Source organism: Plectrocnemia conspersa, unplaced genomic scaffold (assembly GCF_051122295.1).
Source record: "Plectrocnemia conspersa isolate PC_06_02 unplaced genomic scaffold, ASM5112229v1 ptg000010l, whole genome shotgun sequence".
In the NCBI taxonomy this organism is placed as follows: domain Eukaryota; kingdom Metazoa; phylum Arthropoda; class Insecta; order Trichoptera; family Polycentropodidae; genus Plectrocnemia; species Plectrocnemia conspersa.
The window spans coordinates 31,467,272-31,479,350 of NW_028277174.1; the positions used below are offsets into that span (position 1 = coordinate 31,467,272).

Genomic DNA, 12,079 nt, shown 5'->3' on the forward strand with positions numbered 1-12,079 from the left:
TTTTAATATTTGATTTCATTAAAATTCATAGTATTTCATTAAATGACATACATTTTTGTACCTAAATTCAAGTGGATTTTATGCTCTCTAGTTTATATTTTTAAAACATAGAGTAATATCAAACATTCAATGAGAGAATATATTGGCTTAGTTTGTATTTTGAACGTAAGTTCTAAAACTATAATTAGTTTTAGATTTTTAAAATTTTTTTTAGGTTAGGTTTGGGCTTGAACAGCAGATGGATGTTTCGCAACGGTCAAATTACGATTCATAGAGCAGCATATAATTACACTAGTGCCTATCAGTTAAATTATGTTTTCGCTAGTAGAAATATATATTTACAGGTGAACTTCACCGTAAAAATACACATTCACTGTAATATTTATACCTCACGTGTAAATAAATAATGATATGTATGTAAAAGTATATAAATTATATTTTTCCAGATAAATTATATTTTTCTAGATAAATTATATTTTTCCAGATAAATTATATTTTCACTGATAAAAAAATATATCTACCGGTGAAAATGAATTCCAATATGATTTCACTGCAATGACATATTTAAAAAAACATTTTCGAAATGGATTCGAAACTGTTTTTTTTAATTACTGTTTTAGAATCAAGGACTTCATTTCAGCTTTTTTAGGGGGGGGGGGGAGGCAAAATTTAGCAAGCCAGTTGTCATTTTTTTTAATATTTTTATTTCATTATAGTTCATAGTATTTCATTGAATGACATGCATTTTTCTGGCCAAATTCAACGGAGTGGGGGGGGGGGGGGTAAAGCCTCCAACTGCCCCCCTGAAAAGTACACGTTCATTGTAAAATATGTACGATAACGAAATATATTGTGACTTTATAAATGATTAACCATACATTTATCTTTATTATCTTAGAATGTCAACTGATTGTTATCACCTCAACACACTAAATTAGTAATTTCGGGTATACTAACTTGAAAAACAACATGTCTTCGAATTTTTTTTGGTAGATATATACATATTTTTTATCGATAATAATCAGCGATTCACCAATTTATTTTTATAGATAATGTTGATAAAAGCCGATCGCATCGTATGGCGGGTATATAAGGACACGTGAGATAAAAGTAAGAATAGTTGAGCTCGGTCGAAGAATAAGCGACCTGCTAAATAATTTCTTCGAAACCGTGTCTTACAAGTAAGTCGGCAATTATTTGTCTGTGCGATTGTTTGCAGAACTCTTTATTAATAGTATATTTTACTCAGACTCAAATTAAAATGTGCGACGAAGAAGTTGCCGCTTTGGTCGTCGACAATGGATCTGGAATGTGCAAGGCCGGTTTCGCCGGAGACGATGCTCCCAGGGCCGTCTTCCCGTCGATCGTCGGAAGACCCAGACATCAGGGTGTGATGGTGGGCATGGGACAGAAGGACGCCTACGTAGGCGACGAGGCCCAGAGCAAGAGAGGTATTCTCACCTTGAAATATCCCATCGAGCATGGCATCGTTCATAACTGGGACGATATGGAGAAGATCTGGCATCACACTTTCTACAACGAATTGAGAGTAGCACCAGAAGAGCATCCAGTACTCTTGACAGAAGCTCCCCTCAATCCCAAAGCCAACAGGTAAAGCTAAAATAAAATTAATATAAATGAATCGATATTAATATTATCTTTATATTACAGAGAAAAGATGATTCAAATCATGTTTGAAACATTCAACACTCCGGCTGCGTATGTAGCAATTCAAGCCGTGCTCTCCTTGTACGCTTCGGGAAGAACCACTGGTATCGTGTTGGATTCTGGAGATGGTGTATCGCACACAGTACCAATCTATGAAGGATATGCTCTTCCTCACGCCATTTACAGGTTGGATTTGGCCGGTCGTGACCTGACCGAATATCTCATGAAGTTGCTCACCGAAAGGGGTTACACTTTCACCACCACCGCCGAGAGAGAAATCGTTCGCGACATCAAAGAAAAACTCTGCTACGTCGCATTGGACTATGAGCAAGAAATGACCACAGCAGCCGCCAGCTCCTCTTTAGAGAAGAGCTACGAGCTTCCCGACGGTCAAATCATCACCATCGGAAACGAAAGGTTCCGTTGCGCAGAATCACTCTTCCAACCATCCGTCTTGGGTCTTGAAATGGCCGGAATCCACGAAACCACTTATCAATCCATCATGAAATGCGACATGGACATCAGGAAAGACTTGTACGCTAACACCGTCCTATCAGGAGGCTCCACAATGTATCCAGGAATCGCCGATAGGATGCAGAAGGAAATCTATGCTCTCGCTCCGCAAACTATGAAAATCAAAATTGTCGCCCCACCAGAGAGGAAATACTCCGTCTGGATCGGAGGATCAATCTTGGCTTCCTTGTCCACCTTCCAACAGATGTGGATCTCCAAACAAGAGTACGACGAATCCGGTCCGTCCATTGTACACAGGAAATGCTTCTAAGCTTTACATCTACTTCCTTGTTACTTTATTGTCTAGCCATGATATAGATTTCATATCTGACTATTTATTGTTAAAAATGATATTAAATCGCCTTTTAATTGTAATTATTTTTTAGTAAAACTATTGTACAAATACATGAAAATTATTTTATCTTATCTGATTTGGAGTGACTTATCAATATGAATTTTGTCTATGACTAATCAATTTGTTGTGCTTTAAGTAACATTATGTCATCGTACATGTGATACAGGAATATTGACCTGTAAAAATTCATGACCATTTTCTTTTAAATATATAGATGAATTATGCACTGGGTTTGTTTGTGGAATAAATCAGAAAATAGAAGCAATTGGTGGACCACCAATACTGTTATATTTTTTGCAAATTATAACAGCTAGTAAAATATTATTGACTAAATTTGTTCACTCCCTCACATGAGTTGGTGATTTATTTAATTATTTTATATGCACTTTAATAACGTTGAACAGTTTTTTGAAATATATTTTAATTTATTTTATAAGACTTTTTTTTTATTATTTCAATCTGTCAATGTGACAAAATAATTGGACCACTCCAACATTTACATATTTTGATATTTAACTAATGTGGGAAATAAATGTTTTGCATTAAAAGATATGATGCGCTTTAGTAGGCGATGATTTTTAATAAAAAATAATGAATATATGTATAAGATACAGTTACAGATTGAACAAAAAAGACGGTGTGCAGCAATTTATGGTTCTGTCAAAACATTCGGATAAAGTAATTACGAGGTGTGATTAAAAAATACGGTGAATAATTTTTTATAGCAGCAACTGCTGACGCTACATCCATTTGAAGTAATACGTTTGATAGCCTGGTCCATTGAGATAGTCAGTGTCAAGTTTGAACAAGTAGTGACTTGTTAGCCGGCTTCCAGAGAATGAGGTCGTGTTTACCGTGTCTGTCGCGCATCATGGATTTCGAACAACGCGTTAACATTAAGTTGCAAAAAAATGCCAAAGAAGCTCATGAAATGTTAAAATCAGTGTATTGCGATAATGTAGTGACTCTGAAGACTGCTTACATGTGGTATGAGCGATTTAAAAGCGGAAATGAGTCGGTTGAAGACAAGCATCGGTCAGGACGTCTTTCGACCTCAAAAACAGACGAAAACTTACAAAAAGTTTCAAAAATTGACTATTCGAGAGCTTACCGAAGAACTAAACATCTCGTACGGGTCCGTACAACGCATTTTAATCGATAATTTGCAAATGAGACGAGTGAGTGCAAAATTTGTTCCCAGACTTTTGACTGACAAATAGAAGGAAATCGTGTGTCAGTTTGCACCGATTTGAAAGATCGTCTTGATGCAGATCCGGACTTCATGGTCAAAATTATAACTGGAGACGAAAGTTGGATGTATGGCTTTGCCCTAAGATGAAAATGTAGGGTTCCTAATGGCAATTACTTGGCAAGGTAAAAATATACAAGTTTTACATTGGCCAGGTTATTCACCTGATATAAATCCAATAGAAAATTGTTACGCAGTTCTTAAATCCATCGTATAAAAATGCTCAAATATTAATTTAGATATTTTAATAAAAAAAAACATTTAAAAGGTATGGCTAAATGACCCAAAAATAATAAGAACTATAATAGAGAAGAGTTCGTCTCTTAAATCAGTTCCTGTAGCGACTGTTATTGAAACTATTGACTATTGCCAATAGTCCCAATAGTTGTGTTCTCCATGACAATAGCTAATAGGTTATCGGTTTTTGTTATGGCGAAGACAACGCGAATTGTGTGTAAGACGCGAATGTATTCGAAGCGGTGAACGAAGCGGGGATAACGACAGAGCGTCGCGAAGAGCGCGTGGGCCTTGTTGTGTTGACATTTGACAACGATGCAATCCAAACCAAACAAGTTGGCCCTATAACACCTTAATAATGATAATGATAATGAACTGCCGACATGCGAATGACAGATGTACTAATAAAAAACTGTATGACAACACTATTGGCAACTGAAAAAAATAATTCTGACCATCTAATATTTATTCTGGCTTATATTTTGACTGATGTATATTGATCTTTTAATATATATTCTGACTACAACCATATTAAAATTGACCCGAAAAACACGAGCCAATAATAAATAAGATTTTGATAATAAACACCAACCGTTTTCCATTGCACACTTTTGCACGATTTGAATTCCCAGCTAAAAAGTAGCTTTGACACCTGAAATACTTGGATTTGTGTATGAAAATTAAGAATTAGTGACTAATATATTGACAATTTGAATCGAACGTTAAAGATTCGGTTTTCTTAAGATATGATAATAAAAAATAATGTTTCAGCAGCATAATAGGACTTCCAACTTTAAGGGTAGTTTGGGCTGTGATAATTCACTTGATTTCACTATGACCAATTTCAATAATGGCGACCGTCCGATAATTACAAAAAGTAAGTATAGAACAAACAATTGTTATTCGATGCGAGGTTATTGATGTTTTTCTAGACGAGTTTATGAATAAAACGGTTTTTGTGTTAATTGCTGGTTTTCGATAGTATGTGTGGCTATTGTGCAACTTTGGGTTTTCTTCATATATGTATGATGTTATTTTTAATGGTTATTTTAAGACATTTACAAAATTATTCAGTGAAAAACATTTAAAAATACAATTAAAAAAAAAAGTAAATAGTTTACTGAACTATGTATTAGGTTGTATCTTATCAATTGGCCGTTTTTAAAACAGAAATATTGTAGTATTTAATGATAATTTAATTTAAGGTTCATATTATTTGTAATATTTTATGGATAATAAGCATTTACTAAATATTACTATTAACAAATCAACAATAATTTTCTAAATAAATGCTCTCAAATATATCCTTATTATTGTATTTCCACTTTAAAAGATTATACGTACAATAGTAGACAATTAATTTTCATATTTATGTTATTTACAAACATTAAAAAAATTCTATTTTTTAAATCTACAAAGTCTCGATAGTTTAAATGCTGATAGTATTTTAACTAAAATTTACCAAAGCCATTTTCAGAATAAAAAATAATCATACTAAATTTTTTCACAGTACGGATAAGAATATCGTCTGAATGTTATCAATTAATCACACGAAACTGACTATTTCGGGCGTACTTACTTGCAAAATAATCAATTTGTCCCTGAGAATTTTTTCGTTGATATATAAATATTTTTCGAATCGATAAGAATCAGTGAACGACTTGGAAAATCGCCTTATAAGGTAATGTTGATAAGAACCGATAGAATCGTAGGGCGGGTATATAAGGATACTTGAGATTAAAGAACAAGCAGTTTAACTCGGTCGAAGACTACGCGACCTGCCTTTTCATTTCTTTCAAACCGATTTTTATAAGTAAGTAGGCAATCAGTTGCATGTGTGATTGTTTTCAGAGCTCTCTATTAATGATATTTTTTTCTTAGACTCAAATCAAAATGTGTGACGAAGAAGTTGCCGCTTTGGTCGTCGACAATGGATCTGGAATGTGCAAGGCCGGCTTCGCCGGAGACGATGCTCCCAGGGCCGTCTTCCCGTCGATCGTCGGAAGACCCAGACATCAGGGTGTGATGGTGGGCATGGGACAGAAAGACTCATACGTAGGAGACGAGGCCCAGAGCAAAAGGGGTATCCTCACCTTGAAATATCCCATCGAGCATGGCATTGTTCACAACTGGGACGATATGGAGAAGATCTGGCATCACACTTTCTACAATGAATTGAGAGTAGCACCAGAAGAGCACCCAGTCCTCTTGACAGAAGCTCCCCTCAATCCTAAAGCCAACAGGTAAATCCAAAACAGATTTAATATTAATGAAGCCATATTAATATTATCTTATTTTACAGAGAAAAGATGACTCAAATCATGTTTGAGACGTTCAACACTCCGGCTATGTATGTAGCAATCCAAGCCGTACTCTCCTTGTACGCTTCAGGAAGAACCACCGGTATCGTTTTAGATTCTGGAGATGGTGTATCGCATACAGTACCAATCTATGAAGGATATGCTCTTCCTCACGCCATCCACAGATTGGATTTGGCCGGTCGCGACTTGACCGACTATCTCATGAAGATCCTCACCGAGAGGGCTTACACCTTCACCACCACCGCCGAAAGAGAAATTGTTCGCGACATCAAAGAAAAACTCTGCTACGTCGCATTGGACTTTGAGCAAGAAATGGCCACAGCAGCTGCTAGCTCTTCTTTGGAGAAGAGCTACGAGCTTCCTGACGGTCAAGTCATCACCATCGGAAACGAAAGGTTCCGTTGCCCAGAAGCGCTCTTCCAACCGTCATTCTTGGGTCTCGAATTCCCCGGAATCCACGAAACCACTTATCAATCCATCATGAAATGCGACGTGGACATCAGGAAAGACTTGTACGCCAACACCGTCCTATCAGGAGGCACCACAATGTATCCTGGAATCGCTGATAGGATGCAGAAAGAAATCTCTGCCCTCGCTCCACAAACCATGAAAATCAAAATTGTCGCACCACCAGAGAGGAAATACTCCGTCTGGATCGGAGGATCCATCTTGGCTTCCTTGTCCACCTTCCAACAGATGTGGATCTCCAAACAAGAGTACGACGAATCCGGCCCGTCCATTGTACACAGGAAGTGCTTCTAAGCTCTCTATCGACCCCCTTTTTACATTCATGTCTAGTCTATGTGATAATTTCATATTTGACTATTATTCGTCAAAAATGATATTAAATCGCCTTTTAATTGTAATTATTTTTTAATAAAATTAATGTACAAATATATGGAAAAAATATTTTATTACTTTGAATAAGACACATGGATGTAATTAAACATTTTCAACACATATTATGTTTTATTTGAATCTAAAATTTTAAAATATTGTCGATTGATAGTGAGATTTAATGAAATAGTAACCCTAAGTTGATTTAACACTATCTTATCTAATCAGACGACTTCAACTAAATAAACACACATTTGCACTATTATCAGTATTTTATTATTAGGAGTGACTTTTCAATACTCATTTTGTCCATATTTTTTAATTTGTTTAAATAAAACATTATAAGATATATTTTCAGTAGTAAAGTCTAAATACATTTTTAGCAGTAGATATATATTTATACTATAATTTAAATATAATTTAATTGATGGCACTAGTGAAATTATATTTGACTGTAAAATGTTAATGAAACTCAATTCGACGGTTGCGAAACGTACATTTGCTGTTCAAACCCATACCTAATCTACACAAATTAACTAATTATAGTTTTGGAACTTTCATTGGGTTAAGTCCAAAATACAAACTAAGTCAACTCATCTCTCAGGGAAAAATAAGTAGAAGAAGAAGTACAGATAGACGTCGCAACTCACATACTTCTCCACAGTTTTGTCTGCCCTTGCATATTACACTGTTTTAAAAATATGAGTTATCCTTACTGATATTACTACCGACTTCTGATATAAGAGTGTTGGTTAAAGTATAATCAAACCGAATTTTGGTCAATAGGAGGGTGCAAAAACAACTATCACTTCGCAAAAGTAAAAAATTCCTGCCGTCGCCGTTACCGAGCGTTTCCACTGCTACGGCACCGGTACGATTTTATTGCTTTTGACGTGGGTTTTGGGTTCTGAGAAGGGATAACTGTTTTTTCCATGCTCCTATTAATCAAAATTCGGTTTAGATATGATCTTTTCGATTCTCACTTATTGTAAGTCGTAATATTGTTACAAAAAGGCTTAATATGAACGCTAGATAACCGAGTTTCCACTGCGGCGGGACGATTTTATTGCTTTTGACGTGAATTTTAAACAGTGAATATGGCCAGAAAAATGTATGTCATTTAATGAAATGCATCCAAAAGAAATTGAAATATTAAAAAAATATTACTAACTTGCTAAATTTTGCTTCCTTCCTCCCGACAAAAGCTGAAATGACGTTCCTGATTATATACCATAAATTTTCGGATTATTTCTCAAATAAAATAAAAAAAACAGTCTCAAATTTATCCTAAAAATATTTTTTTAAATATGTCATTTCAGTCAAATTATATCGGAATACATTTTATCATCCAATGAAATGGAAATATTAAAAAAACGACCACTAACTATACAACTTTTGCCCCTCCCCCACCCATTAAAAAAGCTGAAATGACCTGCTGTACCTGCCATTATGATAATCACGAACTGACGACGGTGTAGTCTACGAGATCGAATTAAGTTCACCGCTGCCATAACTAGTTCAATAACACGCGATAGATTGAGATGTTTTCCATAATGTATTTGCTGCTGCCTTTAAATACCCTGCATTTTCACAAGGCTTATATTTTTTTTTAACTAAGTCCTCACACGTACGCATATATTATATTTTTACTACCATCGGATGTAATACAGTTTAGTTGATTTCATTTAAGATTGTACTTTGTAACGTTTTCTAAACTACATTAAACATATTTTCATCTGTAGTTGTTCCATGCACAATATTTATAAAATAAAATTGTTCACTCACTTTAAATTTAGCATTGGCTTCTCAAATAAACAGCAGCAACCGAGCAGTATTGGTAAGTCGAATGGGTCCCATAGTGTGCGCCGCGGCTTCCATACAGAGGCGCTGCTATTACAAAATTTTCATAGGTTTATTATTTACATTTTCAATTAAATGTGGTGCAAACCAATAACTCACTTAGTAACTATCTATTTGCAGAAGCCTCTAAAAATGGTTACTTATTGTTAATATTTTTATCTAACCATTTTTGTATACAAAATATTCGATATTTTGCAAAGTGCACTTGTTATAATGTGACATAGGGCATCTTGAGAACATCTGGATGCAGTAAGGGAGCTGAGAGTCGAAATAGTTTGTGAATCAAGCCCAAAGAAAATCACTCGAAATCTTTTCCTTTGCAAATTAATTGGCTATAGATGTTACACACAATGTGCACAATCCTTCTAGCAACTGTTTTTGTCGAAAGGTTAATGAATTGAAATAAATATATTTTTCTTCGCCTACAACAATCAAATATGATCTAATTAATTCACCATCGGTGTATTAGTTAATAAATGAGATACTGAAAAAATAATTTTAGTTACACATTGTAGATGTCGTTAATGTCGCTAAAATACCGACGCTTGAGTTATGCCATTTAGGATATTAAGAAGTAATTCACTTCTTTTAATATAATATTTATCTTATTATTAATCAGAATAGCGTAGTTCGATTCAAGTTATTAATAAAAAATATAGTATTATTAAAAATCTCAACTGTTTAGTGACATCTATTGATCGTTAGCTGTAATATTTATAATAAATAAAATAGATGTCACAGTTTTCCAGGCTTTGATTTCTATCTAGTATGTCACTAATATATCAATAACATGTATCGATTATGTTATCCCTGGTTACGCATTGTTATAACAAAAGAATAAAATATTAATAAGAATGTGGCTATAACGTTTTTTTTTTAATATGTTTATTTCAGTAATATAAATAATACATATTAGTTATATATTATATAATATTACTTGTTTATAACCATTTTCATGTTTGCAATTATTTATTAGCTACAATTTGATAAAAAAATAAGAATATAAAACAAAACGTTCGTGGTTATAATTTTAGGAAAAAATAATTAAAAAACCTTTTACAATTTAAGCGAAAGAAAAAGAAAAATACAGGAAGCAAAAAAAAACAATGTGACAATACAATTTCAGAGAATTTAACAGGTAGCCATAGTTTTCATGACAATAGCGTTACTTTGAGAAAAGACAATTTGGGAGTTATAAGAATATCTTCTTTTATTATTTACAAAAGGTTTCACATATTCATTATTTTAGTTTTTCAGATGACATTATTTAATTGCTGATTCAACTTATTTGAAACGCAAACAAAGTATATTATATAAATAGTAAAAAGTACTGTGGGGGCTCCATTTATTTATTCAAATATATATAATATAAAAAATATATATAATATAAAAAAAAACTTTCTTTTATATTATATATATTTTTTGTATGGGACATTAAACAATTTGTTTGTCTGCTTAGTGGCAGGTGGGTGAGTCGCCCAACAACGATAAATATATGAAGATAGATTTTCTTCCTCTTCAGGCGTTTCGGCGCCAGTCGACCACACACTGGAGTTCGCCGTTAACAGTGTGGGAGAGTGAGGGACCTCTTTTGAGTTTAAAAAACCCCAGGCTCGTAAGAGGAAGCAAACTCTGTGAACACTCAACCGAGGTAGCTTCCTTTGGACTATCAATGACGAGCAAAGCACTGCATTTCAACCCAGCAGGCTAATAAGGGCCCGGCCCTTAGGGACCGAGAGCCGAAACTGGAACTGAGACATCATGAAAGTGATGTTCAAGGATGAAGCATAGAAATGCAGAAGCATGCAACGCTAATGCTATGCAACAGAATTGCATGTGATCAGGAAAGCGTTTCCCAATAACACTCGGGAGAAACACTAGTACACTAGTAGTACTACGGGGGGTGGATCCCGCTCATCTGGCCCTTAAAATCTGGATGCCACCCATTGGGTTGGTCTCGTAGGTTCCTATTACCGGTAACGGCAGTGATTTAAGCAATGGATCATGTAGTAACACAATTTGTCTTCAGGCGTTTTCTGTATTGGACTTTTATTAAATCCTTGGCAAGCTGATTAGAATGGTTCATTAGTCTTTCTTTATATTTTATGTTTGTCTTCTAGATCTTTCCTTTCGCAATTGCCATATTCATGTCTCGGTAGATGTATGAATTTGAAACAAACCATGGGGTATCATCCTGAGCATTTTATTTTGGTATCTTTGGATTATATCTATATTAAAACTGCTTGTTTAATCTCATAGTGCTATCCCGTACGTCCATATCGGTTTAGCTTGTATACTAGCAGTTTACTCTCAACTGACAACTAAGGCCGGTTTCACACGTGCTGGATGGATTTGCCCGGCGCCGTGTAGTGGGGATGTTGTTGTATGGGCAGCGTCGGGCCGGCGCTGGATGGATTCGTCCGGCACGTCTGAAATGGTAGGTACTAGCCCATACAACACCATCCCCGCTACACGGCACCAGCCCGATGCCGGGTGAATCCATCCGGCACGTGTGAAACCGGCCTAAGAGCTTCTCCCTAGTAACCGATAGTATTTTCTTATTGCAAATCCTAATTGCTTGCGTTTGATTCATATGTGTGTATTCTGTCCATATGCATCCCATGATATTTGACTTTCTGCTTGTGGTAATATAATATTATTTAACTGTAATGGTGGACGTATGTCCTTTTTCATGGTAAATGCCATATGGACAGATTTTTGCTCGTTTGGCTTGATTTTCCAGAATTGAAGCTATTTTTGAATTTTATTCAGATGTTTATGTATAAGGCCGGTTTCACACGTGCCGGATTTAAATTGATTTTAGATTTATATTTGTTATAATTGATATTTCTATATAATTTTACACATGAAAGGATATATTTATTTAATGTTAAATATTTTTTAATACACATATTCTTTTAAACTTTTTGAAGCTACACACGTCCGTTGATGTCAACATAAGATATTCCACCAGTGCTTAAGACGTCTACTGACGTCAACCGTTTTATAAGACTTAGAGAGGTCATATTTAAGAATTAA

The 12,079-nt window shown here is 34.9% G+C and overlaps 2 protein-coding genes across 2 annotated transcripts; both read left to right on the forward strand.

The window, feature by feature from the left end:
* The first annotated feature begins 1,059 nt into the window (after positions 1-1,059).
* Positions 1,060-2,591, forward strand: LOC148231391 (actin-42A-like). Its single transcript, XM_088193903.1, has 3 exons — positions 1,060-1,181; positions 1,250-1,611; positions 1,672-2,591. Exons 2-3 carry the CDS (start codon positions 1,262-1,264, stop codon positions 2,450-2,452), a joined length of 1,131 nt encoding a protein of 376 aa, XP_088050029.1. The 5' UTR covers positions 1,060-1,181; positions 1,250-1,261; the 3' UTR covers positions 2,453-2,591.
* A 3,145-nt stretch (positions 2,592-5,736) lies between these two features.
* LOC148231392 (actin, cytoplasmic A3a-like) lies at positions 5,737-7,303 on the forward strand. Its single transcript, XM_088193898.1, has 3 exons — positions 5,737-5,835; positions 5,904-6,265; positions 6,325-7,303. Exons 2-3 carry the CDS (start codon positions 5,916-5,918, stop codon positions 7,103-7,105), a joined length of 1,131 nt encoding a protein of 376 aa, XP_088050024.1. The 5' UTR covers positions 5,737-5,835; positions 5,904-5,915; the 3' UTR covers positions 7,106-7,303.
* The last annotated feature ends 4,776 nt before the right edge of the window (positions 7,304-12,079 follow it).

What these genes read in the sequence shown, in the direction of transcription:
- LOC148231391 (XM_088193903.1), top strand. Translation starts at nt 1,262, where the DNA reads ATGTGCGACGAAGAAGTTGCCGCTTTGGTCGTCGACAATGGATCTGGA. An exon ending in CTCAATCCCAAAGCCAACAG is followed by an intron (nt 1,612 to 1,671) that starts GTAAAGCTAAAA and finishes TTTATATTACAG; the next exon opens with AGAAAAGATGATTCAAATCA.
- LOC148231392 (XM_088193898.1), top strand. Translation starts at nt 5,916, where the DNA reads ATGTGTGACGAAGAAGTTGCCGCTTTGGTCGTCGACAATGGATCTGGA. An exon ending in CTCAATCCTAAAGCCAACAG is followed by an intron (nt 6,266 to 6,324) that starts GTAAATCCAAAA and finishes CTTATTTTACAG; the next exon opens with AGAAAAGATGACTCAAATCA.